The sequence below is a fragment of the Dreissena polymorpha genome, chromosome 14, assembly GCF_020536995.1.
Source record: "Dreissena polymorpha isolate Duluth1 chromosome 14, UMN_Dpol_1.0, whole genome shotgun sequence".
NCBI classification, from domain to species: domain Eukaryota; kingdom Metazoa; phylum Mollusca; class Bivalvia; order Myida; family Dreissenidae; genus Dreissena; species Dreissena polymorpha.
The window spans coordinates 52,689,616-52,709,605 of record NC_068368.1 but is presented as its reverse complement, the minus strand read 5'-3'; the positions used below and the strand labels follow the sequence as shown (position 1 = coordinate 52,709,605).

General features: G+C 33.4%; 1 protein-coding gene across 3 annotated transcripts; it reads right to left on the bottom strand.

Moving 5' to 3' along the window:
- Window positions 1–3,528: 3,528 nt before the first annotated feature.
- LOC127857888 (uncharacterized) lies at window positions 3,529–19,990 on the bottom strand. 3 transcript variants are annotated; one of them, XM_052394607.1, is made up of 12 exons: window positions 19,616–19,990; window positions 16,247–16,565; window positions 15,147–15,736; window positions 14,001–14,122; window positions 13,245–13,336; window positions 12,400–12,440; window positions 11,290–11,451; window positions 10,417–10,533; window positions 9,106–9,711; window positions 8,318–8,381; window positions 7,956–8,012; window positions 3,529–6,319 (listed from the first exon to the last, which is right to left on the bottom strand). In XM_052394607.1, exons 2-12 carry the CDS (start codon window positions 16,542–16,544, stop codon window positions 6,045–6,047), a joined length of 2,424 nt encoding a protein of 807 aa, XP_052250567.1. In that variant the 5' UTR covers window positions 16,545–16,565; window positions 19,616–19,990; the 3' UTR covers window positions 3,529–6,044. The 3 variants fall into 3 exon arrangements, with proteins under 3 accessions (XP_052250567.1, XP_052250568.1, XP_052250566.1); XM_052394608.1 differs by having other exon boundaries at window positions 16,247–16,315; window positions 19,616–19,985; XM_052394606.1 differs by lacking the exon at window positions 19,616–19,990 and adding an exon at window positions 18,504–19,591.

Here is a 19,990-nt window from a genome sequence, read left to right as displayed (position 1 = left end):
TGAGGTTTACTTTTGTCCTTGTTTTAATTTTATTCTTGTTTTTTTTAATGGAGCGTTTTAGATCCAATCATTACATGTATCAATATAAGGCAATTAATGACAAACTTAAATACATGCCAAAATCTGTGAAAAGGTCCCTTTAATACTAACTGTTAACAAATTGACTGTAACAGCGTTGACACATACATACGTTTTATAAATGGTTTTATTATTTAAGATTGTGACAGCGCGAGTATTGCTTAAAAATATATAATTCAAAATTTAGTTTGGGCTTTATTGCGTAAATGATCGGATTATAGCAATATTATTCAAAGGTAGGTAACAATGCCAGAGCCTCTTTGTTTTTTTGTCTTAAACAATATTGTTATTCGGCCTAATCTCCAACGTTTTGAATTTAAAATTCATCATGTATGGGCATTTAACAAAAAAAAACCAAAGGCTTACATCTTGAATATGTCCTATCTATTTCGGGCACATATGTTTCGTAATAATAACCCCTTCTCAACCGGAAATAATTTGAATACTTGTAAAAGAATTAGTTGAAACACGAAAATATATAGGTTCGACTTAATTTTATTTCGAATGTGATAAATGCTTTTAAGTATGTGCCTATGGTCGAAAGCGCTTGATGCGAACGGTATGTATACGTTACGGTTTATAATAACGAACGAAGAGTACTGACTCAGTTTACTCCAAATATACGTAAGCTATCGCTTTGTTTTAACAATCCAGTATTACATTTTAGATACTATCGTATTTAAATACCTCATTGTATGAATCATGCAAGTATGATGAAATAAATGTTTACTATATCGTTATCTGCTTTTGTACTTCTTTCTGGATGCTCAATGAGTACGTTTATATTACCAATTGTTTTATGCATTTATATAAAGCGAGTGCCATGTTCGAATATTTGATAGATTTTAGTGTATTGTATTTTTTTTTAGTGTATGTAGTTATTAATAGGTCTGCATACATTTTTAAGAATTTGCGTTATCAAGTGAAGATCCAATCATCATAAACTTTGTAATAATGGATTCGGTCCACTTGAGGATAGATTTTACTTTATTATGTATACTAAATATGAAATAAAGGGATAAATGTTTTATCAAATCGAGTTCAGTTTCTACTTTCATTGAGATAATGTTTGATCCAGGGGTCAAGTAATAAACGGTGGTGAATATATGTCAACCGATTATTCACACGTGAATTCAATATATAAATGTGTTTATGAAAATATATTGCAATATGTACTTACGTCAAACGAATAATTTCTAATCTGTATAATGTACGTACTGCGCGATTATATGCAAAGTAAAATGCTGAACTACCACGAGAAGATCTGCATTGTGTGTTTATCTATTCACATGTATACACAATTTAATTAAGGAAATTTTATTTTATCAATGCGCGTTACAGCGATCGTTTGAAAGCCCAGAAAGAGGCCTTTGTTCATTAAATTTGGTTGAAGTAGTATATGTTAAGTTAAAATTAAAAATTGAACAAAGTAGCGCCGAAGCAGCTACGATAACATGTTTAAAAAAAAATCGACAGTGAAACAAATTATTTTACAATTCACAAATACAAGGTGCTATTAAAAAACAAGATTTTGAAATATAGTATGTTAATATGATTGTATTCGTATTATACTTATCTTATTAAACGATGCCTAGTTTACTAAAATTTATTAATCAAATTCCTGGGGTTGCTCACAAGTGTTTAGACCATCGCCATACTTTGCATTTGCCTTACCATCTGTGACCAGGCAGCTTCAACGTAAAAGCCCTATTAAAAGTAATATATATTAAAAGTAAAATATTGAAGTATATTCATTGTTTTGTTCATATCATATTGATTAAGCAAATTTATATCATGTTCTTACGAACATAATAAAAATATTATTATTATTATATAGTGGGTATGTTAAATACCATAATGAATATACATGTATATTCAACAGCTATTGTTAAAAATGCGTTAATTACATACAAATGAATAATGTTTTATAATAAACTTCACAAAAACCAGATGCTTTGGAACATTTTCGAAAGCTTTCATAAAAATAGTTTAATTTGATATTATTTGCATTACAATTATATAAGTTTAAAATGATTAATTGACTACTACTGATGCATGTCAAATACATTGGTTTGCAAATTAGCGTTTTGACAATAACCATATTTGAATGTACCACAAGGTATGTGAAGAAGCAGCTTTAATAAATGAGAAGGCCACACTTAAAGTCATATCGCGTTGCATAAAAAGAATTAATGAATGAAATATAGTTCGTTTTTATGCAAACACCTGCCCATATTGACCTTGTTTAATTTAACTGGATATTTAACTTCCGCAAGTTCAAAATAGATCATAAATTGTAGAATTGATTAATAACACAATTCAATCACTTGTAATAATCGAACACTTATTTCATCGTTTTCTTTGAAATATGCGCATTGTCTTCAACATTTCGAAAATCAAGTATATTTGCTTTAGGTAATTCGCTTACAATAACAAAACACATAAAACATGTATAGAACAACAAATAAAACCTACAAATAACGTATAAAGCAGTATATTTTAAAAAGGGATTTTCCACAGAATCCCTTTTAAAATGGCCTTTTTCAAGGATATTTCCTACAAATAAACCCATTTTTTTGTAACTTTTTATAACAAAGTATACAAATGTTATGCTGGCAGTACAACCCTACAACAACAAAATGTTACGCTGGCGGTACAAACTCCCAATGGTTCATTATAACATCAACAAATAATTAACTTAAATGTTATGCTGGCGGTACAAACTCCCAAATGTTCATCACATTCATTCCACTTTAAAATTAAACAAAAAATGGTACGCTGGCGGTACAAACTCTCTTACTATTTACGCTGGCGGTACAAACTCCCAAAGGTTCATTCTATACACTGGCGGTACAACCATCCCAAATGCTTTAAAAAAATGTTATGCTAGTGGTACAAACTCAGGTTCATAATCCTTCAACAGAAAAATTTACTGAAAATGTTACAATGGCGGTACAAACTCTCAGAGGATCATAATCACAATTTAATACACCTGCGGTACAAACTCTCAGAATCAATGACAAAATAATTCTTGAAAATGTTACGCCGGCCGTACAAACTCTACAATGACAAAATGTTACGCCGGCGGTACAAACTATGCATAATCACAGACAGACATTTCTTAATGTTACGCCGGCGGTACAAACTCCCTAAGGTTCATAATCACACAGACAGATAATTCTAAATGTTATGCCGGCGGTACAAATTCCCTTAGGTTCATAATCACACAGACAGATAATTCTTGGAAAATGTTACGCCGGCGGTACAAACTCCCTAAGGTTCATAATCACACAGACAGATATTTGAAAATGTTACTCTACAATGACAAAATGTTACGCCGGCGGTACAAACTATGCATTATCACAGTCAGATATTTCTTAATGTTACACCGGCGTTACAAACTCCCTAAGGTTCATAATTACACAAACAGATAATTCTAAATGTTACGCCGGCGGTACAAATTCCCTTAGGTTCATAATCACACAGACAGATAATTCTTTGAAAATGTTACGCCAGCGGTACAAACTCCCTAAGGTTCATAATCACACAGACAGATAATTCTTTGAAAATGTTACGCCGGCGGTACAAACTCCCTAAGGTTCATAATCACACAGACAGATATTTGAAAATGTTACTCTACAATGACAAAATGTTACGCCGGCGGTACAAACTATGCATTATCACAGACAGATATTTCTTTGAAAATGTTACGCTGGCGGTACAAACTCTACAATGACAAAATGTTACGCCGGCGGTACAAACTATGCATAATCACAGACAGATATTTCTTAATGTTACGCTGGCGGTACAAACTCCCTAAGGTTCATAATCACACAGACAGATAATTCTTTGAAAATGTTACGCCGGCGGTACAAACTCCCTAAAGTTCATAATAACATAGAGAGATAAATTCTTTGAAAATGTTAAGCCAGCGGTACACACTTCCAGATATGCATAATCACACAGAAAAAATCACACTGAAAAAAATGGAAGGTAAACGACTTTTAAATGTATAATTCTTAATTTATTTTTTAATTATAAAACATGTAATAATAAATACAAACACACACAAAGGTATACCATTATGTTCGCAATCCACCAGTCAGTAGGTCAGAACATTTATAAAAGAGTGTGAATGATTCAATATTTTTTTATGACTAACTAAAATTAATTAATTTTTTTATAAAAAATACATAACATGTTTTTCAACATGTGAAGTCATTTTAAAAATGAAATATTTCAATAAAACAATCTTTACATCAATTATAACCATTCAAAGTTCTTTAACAGATGCAATTGCTGCAATTTGTATTTTCATTACTAAACAATTCTGCCACAAGTTTAGTATGTATTGTAAAAACAAAACTTTATTGTTTCTCCTGACATACAAACATATTATAGAACATAAAACAAGAGATGTGTTTGTCAGAAACACACTGTCCCCCTACTGCGCTGCGTTGATACATGTTTTTTTTACCTTTGACCTTGAAGGATGACCTTGACCTTTCACCACTCAAAATGTGCAGCTCAATGAGATACACATGCATACCAAATATCAAGTTGCTATGTGAAGGGGCATAGAATTTATGAGCATTTTTTGAAACCTAAACGCGAAACCTAAACGCAAAGTGTGACGGAAAGACGTACAGTCCGATCACTATATGCCCTCCTTCGGAGACATAAAAATTAAACATTAGCAATCACAAATTCACAAAATCTATTTTAACAAGGGCTGTTTGTAAAACATGCATGCCCCCCTTTTGGGCTGTCAGTTGAAGTGGCAGCCAAAGTGTGAATTAGTTTTTGTCACTGTGACCTTGACCTAGTAACCTGAAAATCGATAGGGGTCATCTGCTAGTCATGATCAATGTACCTATAAAGTTTCAGGATCCTAGGCCTAATTATTCTTGATTTATCATCAGGAAACCATTTTACTGTTTCGACTCACTGTGACCTTGACCTAGTGACCTGAAAATTATTAGGGGTTATCTGCCAGTCATGATCAATGAACCTATGAATTTTCATGATCCTAGGTGTAAGCATTCTTGAGTTATCGTCCGGAAACCATTTTGCGGTTTCAAGTCACCTGACCTTGACCTTGTGACCTGAAAATTAATAGGGTCATCTGCGATTCATGATCAATTTACCTATGAAGTTTCATGATCCTATGCATAAGCGTTCTTGAGTTATCATTCGGAAACCATTTTACTGTTTCGGGTCACCGTGACCTTGACATTTGACCTAGTGACCTGAAAATCAATAGGTGTCATCTGCGAGTCGTGATCAATGTACCTATGAAGTTTCATGATCCTAGGCATAAGAGTTCTTGAGTAATCATCCGGAAACCATTTTACTATTTCGGGTCACCATGACCTTGACCTTTGACCTAGTGACCTGAAAATCAATAGCGGTCATCTGCGAGTCATGATCAATGTACCTATGAAGTTTCATGATCCTTGGCATAAGCCTTCTTGAGTTATCATCCGGAAACCATTTTACTATTTCGGGTCACCGTGACCTTGACCTTTGACCTAGTGACCTCAAAATCAATAGGGGTCATCTGTGAGTCATGATCAATGTACCTATGAAGTTTCATGATCCTAGGCCTAAGTGTTCTTGAGTTATCATCTGGAAACCATCTGGTGGACAGACGGACATACGGACCGACATGAGCAAAACAATATACCCCTCTTCTTCGAAGGGGGACATAATAAAGCATTTTTATGTGAAGACAAGTTCATACAAAGCATTTCTAAACCGAAATCGAAAATTGGTAGAAAAATGCACATGAACAAATGTACAGTTACAATAGCTTATAAAGGACATCTCACTCAATACTTTCGGGGGATTATAAAGACAACTGGCGAAATAAGGAACATTTGACTGGATACAAATTGTTAAACACTACACCTCAATAATAGTGTCTTATTTTTGCCCACCAGAGACGTATATTTGCTAAAACAAATTTAATTGACTGATCCAATTTCACCATAAAATGAAACTCTGGGTTGGAATAAACCCATGTGTTCTAGTAAAGATTGACGCAGAAGTTCTTGCAATAACCTTAAAATAAACAAAATATATCCTTCAAAAAGGCAGCAGAACACATACAAAATGAGCAACAAGATGTGCATATACTGCATAAATGAAGTATACAGGTCCATCAAGAATTTTATCCACAGATGTTTCTTCCTTTCTTCATCTGTAATCATGACCAGTCGTGATCTGCACAGTGTTGTGTCTTAAATAAACAAACCACATATCAATGCCAAACAAAAACAAGAGCTTTCTCCATCAGACATATGCCCCCAAAAAACGCTTTTTCAAAACCTAAAGGCAGAGTTTGAACCTAAAAGCGGACCCTAAGTTTAATGTCAAGGTCAAAGGGGTCAAAATTTGTGTGCGTATGGAAAGGCCTTGTCCATATACAAATGCATACCAATTATAAAGGTTACATCTGAAGCGACATACAAGTTATGAGCATTTTTCGAAACCTTTAAGCGATATTATGGGCATTTTTCACTGTTGAATTGAGCTGAAAAGAATTAACAGGTCAAACAAGTTACTTAAAATGAAGTTACTGACCAATTATCTGCAACTCATCTTGCTACCAGTTGTTATTAAAAATATATTTTATATTCGATATCTTACGTGACTCACCCAGTCCTGTAAGCCATCCGTAAAACAAAATTGTGTCTTTGTGTCGTATGAACGAATCTGCACTAAAACTAAATTTAGGTACACATCGTACAAGCATGACCAGTTGTCAAACGAAAGTACAGTTTATATTCAATTTAATTCAAATGCATTATTTTTCTCTTTCAGGGATATTGTTTTAGCATGTTGATGCTGCATTAACAAATCTAAGTATATATGAAGTGAAAACACCAAAAATAAACAACGGTTGCGATAGACACCTATTAACTGTTAGATGCCCATAATATCACTTTAACGCAAGTGTGACGGACAGACATATGAACGGACGGACAGTGCAATCACTATATGCCGTCCTGTAACGTACTGAAAATCAAGCTGTAGAATAATTTATTTTTATTTTAAATGCCTAATAGGCTACTCAACAATACTTCAAACAAAATGCATTTTTAAACCTTGAAAAGCTGAAAACGTGAGAATACAAGAAATGTTAACAAAACATATAAAGGCTTAATTAATGCTTTAATATCTGTAGAACACTAGTTGCAGTATCGAGTTTATTTTGCGAGAAAATATCATTCAAGTTGTGTTCCTTCAAGGCATGGGAATTCCGTTTTTAAAAAAATGGATGAAAGTTAACCTTTACCTTGTCTTCCACTAGATTTAGGCAACAGAAAGAGCGACACACGATTGAAAATATTTGTGCCAAGTTTAATAAAATTCACTCAATACATGACTAAGTTATGCTCTGGACACAAACAGGATGCAGCATTGTACTATATATAGACATTTGACCTATAATAGTGACATTGACCTTGGAGGTAGGGAACTGGTATTTAAGCATACACAGTCTAATGATGAGGATCTTTTGTACCAAGTTTAAGGAATTTCGCTTTATAAATGACAAACTTATGCTCCTTGGGACAGATGGACGGTCGTGATTCCCATATCCCATTTACTCCAGGACTCTGGGGGTTACTGGTTCGAGCCCTGATGGGGGCTACTTTTTTTCCTTTTTTTTAAATTTTATTCTTGATTTTTTACTTGAGCTTTTTAGATCCAGTGTTTACATTTATCAATATAAAGCACTTAAAGACAAACTACAAAACATGCCAAAATCTGTGAAAAGGCCCCTTTAATATTAATCAGTTTTAATACTATTATTACTTATTTCTTATAAAAACCATTATATGTTCAAAGAAAAAAAAGAGCAATATACAAACCATATATAAATCTTCTCTTCCTTTTGCCAAACCCTTTCCCACCAGAAGTGTTATCATCTGAAATGTTTCAATGGAATATTTTCATATGGATTACATGTACACTAAAAATACACAATAATTTTCTACAGATGGGTTTGATTAGGATAAGTAGAAACAAATTTTTTATGAAATAATGTTCATAATTATTTTATTGTCACATTTTTACTGTAAAACATACTTAAACTTAAGTTTGTTCTTCCTGATCCTGTCAAATTCAAACTAAATACATAACAAATGAATTTCAACTCTATAACGAATGTAAAAAGATAACTTTAATGATATTTTCAAGATTTATGATAATAATAAATATCATATATATTTACTCTTCTTTTTGGCAACCCTGAGGTCAGAAGCTTCGTCTCCAGTTTTTCGCTTTTTTATCTGTACCTTGAATTATACAAATTACACCTCAATATTGTATTTTATTATTATACATGTATCTCATACTGTTTTACAAATTACATATTGTAAGGGTCCATCAGCCCATGTTTGAAAGCAAATATCCAAGCTCTTGGCATTGTGGTTTCAGGGAAGAAGTTTTTACAATATACATATAGGAAAACATATTTGCCTTCAGGGTTGGGCCAATTTTTACCCTTAAAGGCATAATTTGAACAATATTGGTAGAGGTATTCCAGACGATGTTTAATGTCAAATATCAAAGCTTTAGTTTTAATATTTAAGAGAAGTTTTTTTAACTTTTCACTATATACATTTAAGGAAAAAACATTTGGCCCCTGGTATGGGGCAAATTCCGACCCAAGAGGCATAATTTTAACATTCTTGTTTACTGTTTAGGTTCATCATATGATGTTTCATGCCAAATATTAGAGCTCTAAGCTCTAGATGTTACTATATACATATAAGGAAACCTATCCATTTCCATGGTAATATGAGTTATGCAAAGAACATTCCTGCCAAGTTTCATTAAGATTAGCCGAGTGGTTGATTAAGATTTACAAACTCAACATGTATATTCTCAGAGTATATACTATATGCTAGAAATGCAATATGGATGATTATCAAATCAGTTGGGGGGGAAATTTATACCCTGAGTACGGTGAGCTCAGGTTAGCTAACAATATATGACCTTACTGTAGAAAAAGCTCACCAATGGCTGTCTGTTTTCCTTTTCAATCAGTTCACGAACTTCAGGAACCATTCCTTGTCCTGGTGGAAAGGACTGCCTTATAGGTTGTCTTGGTAGCAGTGTTAAAGGAAATACCGGTACTCCAGAATCTAAACTGTCCATGTTGGAATTGAGCGATTCGTAAAAGTCTAGCCACTTTTGTGTACTATCCTGCTTTTTGAAAATTAGTTTCAGAGCTTTAATTTGTTTAACATTTTTATCTATTTCAATTTTACTAAAATTTGGCTTCAATATTTCTGGCTTTCCACTTGGGGCTTTATTCAAAAAGTTCCCATTAAGGGCTGACCACGGCTGAGATTGAACCCCTTTATAAAACACTTTTACACCACCGTCCACAGAAACAAATTTAAAGTGCAAAGGTTGGGTGATGTGGTCAGCTTTGTTCAAATCACCCTCAATCCATGACTTAACATCAAATAATTGTGTGATACGCTCTGCATTTTTCAAAACGTTTAAAAAGTCATCAAAATATTCAGCATCTTTAGTATTTAACAGCCTGGACACCTCACTAAATTTTGCATCAATGTCTTCATGCGTGTGGCCAACAATAAGGAAGGACATATGAACCTGAAATATAATATATGATTATCAAATCCGACAAATCAAATACCTTCAGTCAATAAAGTCGACAATGGCTGAACAAGATAATGCCTTTCCCAAGTTTTATCATAATTTTATTTGAAAAAAATGCATAAACTACAAGATGGAATAATACTAAGAAAAACTATTCATTTAATAATCAAATATAAATAATTTATATGTTAAGGCTACAAAAATGTTACCTGAAATAAAAGCCAAAAAGATGCAATTCCATAATTTTGAAAACAAACATTGCAGGATTCAAAACTATCATGTTTTTAGTGATATATATGATACACAGTAGTTGGCAACAATAACATGTCTAAAGTTAATTAGTTATAGTAACTATCCTTTCCCTGATAGATACATGCTTTTACGATCCCTATCGATTCCCTGAATAGACGTGTTTCCGCGACGTTATCGATTACCTGGTAAACAAGGGCTGTTTGTAAAACATGCATGCCCCCTATATGGGCTATAAGTTGTAGTAGCAGCCATTGTGTGAATACGTTTTCTTCGAAGGGGGGCATAATAAGCATTTCTACTAAATCATGCTACAGAGGTTGAATAATTGTAAGTAGTGCACATGAATATTCAAATAATCAAGTTAATGAAAATGAAATTATTTGAATACTCATCCTTAAGAAAGACTGTCGTAAAACAGACACTGTGATCTTTGAAATCAACACTCACCTCATGGAAAACCTGTTCTGCCACTAACAATTCCAGAAATGCAAATACATAACGGTTCTTATTTTCCCTCCAACAGTTGTCTGCTTGGATAAACAAATTTGGAGGCAGGAAGTTGTTCTGGAATAAAAACATCCACAAAATTATTGCACAATAGTGTTGTTCTCTAGAGTAAACAACAAGTAAAACTACAACATAGGGAAAACAATAAAAGTAAGATGGTCAGTGTTTATATCACATGATCATACACAAATATAGCTAGTCTGGCGAAAATGTGTTATCATACTAATGCTTTTTGTATGACTCGTATTCTGATGTTATCTATCCTATTAACCAACCTAAGCAAGAATTTATAATCCTCTATACAAATTCATAAAACCAGGGGTCTCACTCTGGTTTGGGGGAACACCGAGGCGGGCGAAATCAGGCATCATTTTCCATAGGAGAATTTCAACCAAAACATAAGAAACATTACAATATTTGTTTTAATCACTTAATTTGTCCTTTTTACTACAATCTATTAACAGTTAACACTTATCTATCAATTTTATTTAGTTTGAAACATTTTGAACTTGAACTTGACAATTCTGGGTCTAGGGCATTCAATTGTCTTGCATTTTTATCTGAAATGGGGGAACTGTATACTTTTTGCTGGGGAAATATGGCCTTATTTAAACCCCAAAAACCAGAGATTGAGACCCCTGAAAATACTGACTGTACTATCACCATCTTTACCAAAAAAGCCATCATGTGGTATTTCATTAGTGTCAAGGGCTTTGGTTATTTTCAGAAATGTAGGTGCTTGAATGGCCTGCTTACAATTTTTGTCTTCCAAGTATAATTATGTAAGATAACATGTGCACAAACATTACTCACATTTGCCTTGGCTTGACGTAGTAGCTCTTTAAGTATGATGTTGATTGTCAAGTTGGGATCATGAGGATATTCATTAATGTCCACATAGGCATGAAACCCTCCATGCCCGTGACTTAGCACTCCAGTGACATGAGTATGCAGAAGATCCACTGCATGCAGATTCTGTAATTTTTCACATAACAGTTACAAAATCTTGCACAATACATCATTTAAATTTGGAAATCAAAAACAAACAAAATACTGAATCTTGTTTGTGTATTTCGTCTCCTAAAACTTAACAAGCATATTTGATTAATTGTTATCACCTGCCAAATAAAAAGCCTTTAGTTTCAATCAAACTCATAATTCTTGACCTGAACTTAACAAAATTTGCTAGCGTACCACCACAATATAATACTAAGTAACAACTATTCACTATTTTTTGTTTTTTTAAGCGCCGCAAGTGTCCTAGAGACAACTTTAAATATAAATTAATAAATTTTGCATCAATGGTTGAATGGCAAGATATGTATTTTAGGAACTCATTAAATAAATGCTTTTTAATGTATATATAGAATATTATGTAACTGTCGGATAGAGATCAAGTTTATAGGATGAGAAACATGTAGTGCTAGACTTTCAGAGTGCTACAAAATTTTTGAGCCGAGCATGATAAACTTGATCTCTTTCCAACACTCACATGATATTCTATTTATCCCATTATTTTGTGGTGTTTATCGTTCAAAAAGAGTAAAAATACTTAATTCTAAAAAATAACGCTGGTGTCCCAATTTTGCTTATAGTATTTGTTTACTTCAAACATAATCATTTGCTATGACATCACATTGAAATATATATTGTTCCAAAAATAAAGATTGGAAACCATAGTCTAAAAATATTTATAGTTCACAGCTCATATTCATACGATCACTTGTTATACTATTGGTTTTCGTTTGGTAATAGGATAAACATTTATTTCAGAAAAAAATATACCATACAAACTGTTTATATGCCCTTTTTATGGGTAACATTCTGTAAAGAAAATTGAAAGCTTAAGACACACAGAGTACGACACACAGGTGTGAGCCAAAAAAGATTACCACCGAAGGCACAAAACCTCCTTTATCCTACCTTTGGGTTCCTCCCAGCAAAATGTGGCAAATTGGTCTTTGCTGTACAAAATAGAGAATAGATTTATGCAATAAAAATTTAAAAAACAACTGTTTGTATGTTTGTTATATAAAAAATTAAATCACATATTATGTAAAGCTTTCCTTTTTGGTACCATTGTATCCTGTGTGCAACTGTGGATGTAGTAAAAAAGTCTGGACAGGAAATTAAATTAATTACAGTATTTCATGCTTTTCAGTGAAAGAGCGTAAAAAAAAACAAGAGAACAACAACATGATTTACTAATGACAAATCATAATACTATATATTTCAAAGTGTAAGATCGTAATATATATTTCATGGGTTGTAACAGAAACTCGTTATTTTCACTTGTGAAAATATTGTTTCGGTGACCACTCATGAAATATAATGCAATCTTACACGGAATCCAACAAATATCCTCTATGACATATATATATATATATATATAATTATGGAAAAGGTTAACATGTATATATGCATGGAGAAAGAAATGCACATTTAAAACTCTATATAGCCTATAGTTAAAGGCTTTTTCTTCAAAATAATGGGAATTATTTTTTATAATGGCATAATACAAAATGAAAGATTTTGTTCTGTTACAGTTTACACATTCAACAAAAAATTCATTCATTGTAATGTTTAGAAATCCTTATTATGGTGACCTATTTTTAGAAATCGGGTCAGGACAAATAATTGTTTTTGCCATTGTAACAAGGCCCCGTCAAAGGCAGAACACTGGAACTTGGGAATATGTTTTATGACTAGTTAGGATTTTCAAACTGCTCCTGTCAAAATTAAAGTGTATGGACACTTTAAATACCAACCTTGATCCATACCATCGATAATTATGGACATGTGCTGGCTTGGATTGCGTTGTGCCTGGTCTTTTTTGTTGTAATAGTACTTCCTTTCTAACCTGGATATCATTAAATAAGAGCTTTGAAGTTGCAAATAGTTAATAGTTTTAAGTGCATCTGTTTCTTTTGACATCAAACATTTAATAGGCAAAATTAAATTAAATTTGAAAGATGTATATCATTTCTTTGTTTACCATCATTAATGGGCAGTATGCAGGAAACAAAAATATGCAGGATATAGCACCTTTCTACCTATTTCACTTTGAATGTTTAAAAACATTTATAAAACTACATATTTATGTTCAATAAGTAAAGGTGAATTTGGGATATCAATACATATGTAGGATTAATGGGGCTTAAAGGTCCTTTCAATTTAAGATAAAAGTCAATGAGCTTGATTAACTGAATAAATTTTACTAATTACCAGTGGTTATATAAAATAAGCCTTAGGGAAAGATATAGAGCAAAATTGGAGGATGCTGCACCCTGCAAGAAATTGTCAATGTTAGTCCAAAATTTTCACCGTGAACCTTTTTATAATTTTCAATCTAGCAGCACCCAGTAAATTTTTCTGGTCATTAATCTTTCCCCTAATAATACACAGTCTGATTTGCATTCTGAACTTTAGAAATGCTTCTTACCATGTTTGTAAGGGAGTAATTCATTAAAGATTTGGTTACAAAATTAAATGAAAAATAAAAGAAATGAAAATACATAAATTACATTTGACGAATATTATGCTCTTCTTTCTTTTTCTTGTAGAAAGCACGCATCTCGAAAGAGGTGGTTTTGCTCATTAGCCTTTCTAATGTCACACAAGTTGTACATTTGCTGAAGCTGTTGGTCTGAAACATACATCGATCACTGCTTATGTTACACAGCTCCAGATAACTGATTCATTTTTGTTGTTGTTTACAACCCATTTCAAAAATAAATTCCTGAAAATAAATTACCAATGCCTTTTTGGAGTATCCTTTCTGATACATCACAATGAAGGTTTTAAGTCTTAGAAAAGTCCATGAAAATTGTCGTTTTACACTGTAACAGTTTAACCCTTTGCATGCTGGGAAATTTGTCGTCTGCTAAAATGTCGTCTGCTGAATTTCTAAAATTCGCATTTTCTTCGATTTTTTTCAAAGAATACTATCAGAATAGCAAACAGTTTGGATCCTGATGAGACGCCACGTTCTGTGGCGTCTCATCTGGATCCAAACTGTTTGCAAAGGCCTTAAAAATTCGGTTCCCGCATTGTAAGGGTTAACAGCTGAGAAAGAATTAAGAAAGGCCAGGCTCTTTCAAGATACAGAGGCAATGAAATGGTGTTTTCACCAGGGCTGGCATTCCAGAAAGTTTTTAGAGAAAATCTTAAATTCTACTTTTTCTAGTTAATTTTTTGAAGCAATATCCTTTCTATGTATGCGTTTTCGCCTATTGTACATGTGTGCCTCATTCTAAAACATATTTAATGTAATATAGTTAAGTTTTTGATTGTGTAGCATATTTTTTCATTTTTAAATTTTAACCAGATGTGTTTGTAAAACACTATGTCCCCCATATATTTGACCTTTGTCGTTGACCTCGAGAGAATCTGATTCAACTGTATATTATTATATCTAGTAACTGACAAAAAAAAGGTTACATGTATATTGGTGTTACACCTTGTAACAAATGCTGCAGACATTCAAAGGATATACTCAACACAAGATTCATTATGTGACAGCTGTTATAAAAACACATATAGCTATAGATTCTAATTTGACGATGCCAAATTACATGTATTACAACTAACGCAGGTACATGACTTTGTAGTTTAAAAACGTCATATCAGCATAAAATTGTTTGTAACCCACAAAAAACACATTATTTTACCTTTTTCGTTTTAACAAACTGGAAGCTGTCAATCCATTTCTTGTAGAACTGGCTTTTGCTCACTGGATTTTCCACATCCATTTTGTATTGTTCATAAATATGACTTTTCACTGTTCCATATGGCATCACAATCTCGTTTCGGTGAGGCATTCTTTCGCCATGAAATCTGAAGTAATCCTCCAGCCAAGCAATCAAAAGTAGAGTGCTCTTGTCCCAGTTACGTGGGGATTTCCCAGTTGGAGCTTCCTTGTTATTCATGCACATATCAGCAACTGTAGTTAATGTATTCTTGTTAACTCTCAATGCAGCCAAAAATGCTTTTGTACATAATTGTATTTCTTGTTTTTTAGACTGTACTGAAAAGTACCTGTATTTTCCGACTTTTTCAGATTTTTCATATGATGCTTTCAGCAGTGTTATCCTAGTCAATTTTGGATTATGCCAGAATTTTTCACGAATATCACGGACAGAATTAATATTCAACTGCATAATACACCGTTTTCCACAATAGCAGGGTGTGGTAAGCGCTGTCTTAATACTAAGAAACTTCAATGCTTTTAATTTCATTCTTCCTTCTGACTTTACCTCACCTGAAAACAAATATTAAAACCAAGGCATAACAAATGGTTATTTTCTAGCATTAAGACTGGTGTTTTAGAATGTAAACAGAAAGGCTAAGAATTTTTTTTAAGTTCCTTAAATTAGTTTTAGCAATAACGTTGTAATGTGTGGGTTTATGGCACATTTTTGTCTAAATCTGAAACATATTTTTATTAGTTTTTTTATTGGGATAGTATTAATTATTGAATTTTAAGGGACTAGGGCAACAAAAATCATCAAAATCAAAAGTTAAAACAACTACTTAAGCGATGCCAATTTCTGACCCATTACTATTTCGGAAGCCTTAGATGTCGAATTCAACACTGACAATGGGAAAAAACAACGCAAAGTGAGCATACATTTTCCCCTTCTATGCAATAGTTACTGAGAAACAGCTCCAAACTGGTAAAAAATTGACAAAATTCACTATTAAACAAACGCACATGCTAAAATTTCAAAAAAGCCTGGCAAAATTTCCCTCAAAGTTGTACTGTACTTACTTTGAATGTACTTGTTTTCTGTTTTCTTTTTCGGCTTAGCTAAAACCTGTTCGATGTCATGTTCAGAATCTGTAGAAGACAAAAACATTAAGCTTTCATCACTATCCCAAATGTCTAAATATTCCTCATCGCGCTGTACTTGTTCGCTATCTGTCACAGCACAGTCAGCAGATCCTGTAATGTCTTGTAATGTGGTCATAGAACAATTCACTGGGTCCCCAGAATCGGAGTCTGACCACCTTACTTGTACCAGTTCTTCATCGCTACTCCAGTTTACCTGGATTAGCTCTGGCTGCATGAATACAACCGCACACAAACACTGAAATAAAAACAAAATTTAATTGTAACTGTTTCCACCATAAATTATTTGTGAACAGTCATCACGGTAATATATTTTAACCACTAGCCCGAATTATGATGCTTTATTGGAAACAGAATCCAATAGCCCGACTATATAAATTATTAATTTCTAGTAGCCCGATTAACATTTAACCAGTCCTGGGCTGTCGGGCTTATAGTTAGCGTGCAGACTGTTTGTGAAGTTACAAGAATGAATACTGTGCACAACCTGTTAGGAATATAATTATATAAAATCACAATTTCAATTGCCCATCCTTACAAGTTACTGGGTATCCGGAAAAAAACCCTCCCAGACATAAACCCTTCTTTCAGCCTAACAAGGCAAAAACTGTATGATAATAAAAACCAATGGTCGGGCAACCAAACCTTTCATTGAACAACCATTTTAAAAGTAAGTAGTTGACCGAAAGCCAACTGTAAATAAAATGCCAATTGGCAAATTTTAATCTTGAATTAAAATGTTTAATTTATGACGCAAGTTTATTCTGTTTACAATTTGTCACTATACCTTTCTAAAAATAGATCACTGAGCGATGTTAACTTAAATTTTTTTTATGATTGGTCGATTTGCTAACTCGAGCGCATGGGTTTTCGAAAAATAGTTCATACTTGTTTTTGTTAGCGTTGAACACACAGCAATCAGGGCTTGACACTTACTTTTTTACCTACTGACCCAAAGGACCACCAGCTTTCAGAAATTACTGGTCCTCCAAGATTTTAAGTGGTCCGACAATATCTATGTTATTTTACCTACATTTCAATTAACTTTCCGGACTATCCACAATGTATTGTGCATTTATAAAAAGAAAACTATACTATCTACTGAAATATCTCTCGTCCTTTTCAAAATTGCTGTACTTCAAGCTTCTCTTCATTAGTTTTAGGGTTTTTAGGCGGAGGTAACAGGTTCAACCACCCCCAGAATGAAATTCCACATCGTGAAAATTTGTTATCTTGAAAATACGCACATTTATTCTCCGGCAATATCAAAACATTATTCGGCGCTCTCCAGTGTAAATTTGCAGGGTAAACAAAGTATATTCTGATGGTACTAAGATCAATACATGCTGATTATTGCTCAGTCTTCGAAATAAGCTTTGAAAAGTTACATGCCAGTCGGGCCAGTAACTTAAGAATTTTTACATGCCCAACATATTTTTTACATGCCCAAACTTTTTTAACCAAAATTATAACAAATCAAAACATTTTAACACTTACATGCTACACATAGTAAAGCAGAACATTTGTTTCAATCGTAGTGAATACAATTACATCTAATCAGTCACTAAAATTAAGACGGTCGATCGTTACACCAGTGCTCTTGAAAAGAGCGTTCTCTGGTGTCCTCGTATCCTTTCTTGGCTTCCTTTTTCTCAAATCATTGTCAATTTTCTATTTTGGAAGTGCTTTATCGGGTTTAGCCCCATCAACATACCTAAGATACTGCATAGCCTCTATGTCGACAATGACATTAATTTTTTGTTTACATTGACAAAAACGGAAGCGTATTACTTGATTGAAATGATCGATTCAAAAAGCATCTTCTCGATTAATGTCTAGAGAAACCGTCGATAAGAACCGAATGTGACCGAACTGCATCGGTCAAAAACAACAACGATGACGTGTGCAAGCAGGTGCGTGTTGTTAAACCAATCGAATTTCATTGTTTTACAACTTACGGCAAGGTGTTTGTTCGCAAAATTGAAAAATAGATCTGCAAATATCAAGAACCGCTTACGATTTTTTTTATAAACTGTCAATCGGCTTCAATAATTTACATGCCCGGCGGGCCACAAACGTGAATTTTTGTATGTGCCCGGCAGTAATTTTACTGGCCACGGGCAAGGCGTGTGCTAATTTCGAAGACTGATTGCTGCTTTTTCAAAATAATAAATACCATTTTGTTAATTTCTCAATCCAAACGCTTTGAATTTTGTATCGATCACGGCGAAGTCCAGAGACATTTGCGGAATGCAAATCGATTTTTTGATCCGACAACAGGTTTTTGTCATTCGGGCATCTAGGAAAATTGGAATTTCCAATATGTTGCTATTTTTCATCCCAGTCTCGAGTAGGCCCAAAAAATATGATGAAATTATCGGTTTATTATGAACAAATAAAGTTGTTTTATTAATGAAAACGGCTTTCCACCAGTATTTCACAATAAGCCGGCCAGGATTTTTAACTGGTCCGACGGATCAACCAAATTTCTAGTTTCACTGGTCCTCCCTATTTTTTACTGACCCCGGGTCAACAGACCACTGTTAGTGTTGAGCCCTGGCTAAATAATTAAACTGCAGAATGCAATCGCAGATTGCAGAAATGAACTGTGCGCCAATTTAAAGACTATAAAATGTGCCACTTCAATCAAAGGCCATGAGAAAAACAATGACTCAAATTGTAAACTACAAGGTAATATCCTCTAAGATAATTTAAAGGGATGGTAAACTACAGTCATTTGTATACACACTTGAAGTTTCCACTACCAAATGACAAAAATGGCAATAAATTAGCCTACTCTTACTAGAAAACAGCCATGTGTGCTCTAAAAAGAACAAAAAGTACCAGTACATCATTGATTTTGTGTTAACGTAAACGGTGTCCATGTACATACTGTACAAATGTATTTTTTCAAAGTGAATGGCTATGTGTCGCTAAATGCGTGTTACTGGGGATTTCAAGTCTGTAATTGGATAGTTTATTATGTGTTTTACTGTCAACTGTCCGACTTTTCACGGATTCACCCTACGAGTAGTCGAGTAATAAACATTGGACACTTGATGAGCATTTCCATTAAAAAAAAACTGTGGATTTCCTGTTCTAAAATTATAAAGTCGGACACATGCAAATAAAGCGCTTAAATGATGCAACACCATTAAAAATGTATCAATGAATGTACTCGCCTTTTCACCAAAAATTGTCAAATTTCATCGGAATTGAGTGAGTTATTACGTGTGTCCGACTTACGTACTGTCCGAATTTACATACTAAACCAGTAACCTAGTTTACCTTATCTCAACGAACAGAAGACGTTTCCTTCGCTAAATCGACATTAACCTTACTTTCATCGTAAAAGAAGTTAAACAAATAGTCAGCACTTCTTTAAAATACATTATAAACACAAGAATTTTATATAAACACATATCGACACTTTTCTTCAAATAAAAACACCCGCCATTTTGTAGCAAATAATTTCATTGGTTGTCAGGAATCTCAACAATCAGCCAGTTTTTCTCATAACATAATCGCGTTTCGAAAAACTAATTCTACAAATCATTTTGTAAAATAAATCGGTGACAGATATTTCCTAAAAATAACATAAATAATATTATTGTGCTAAATATTACTGAAATATACACATTGCTTTTTTGCAACAGGTTACAT

Coding starts and splice junctions, on each gene's coding strand:
- LOC127857888 (XM_052394606.1), bottom strand. Junction 13,337..14,000: donor GAGCATAATATTCGTCAAAT/GTAATTTATGTA, acceptor AATGATATCCAG/GTTAGAAAGGAAGTACTATT. Junction 12,441..13,244: donor TATCGATGGTATGGATCAAG/GTTGGTATTTAA, acceptor TATTTTGTACAG/CAAAGACCAATTTGCCACAT.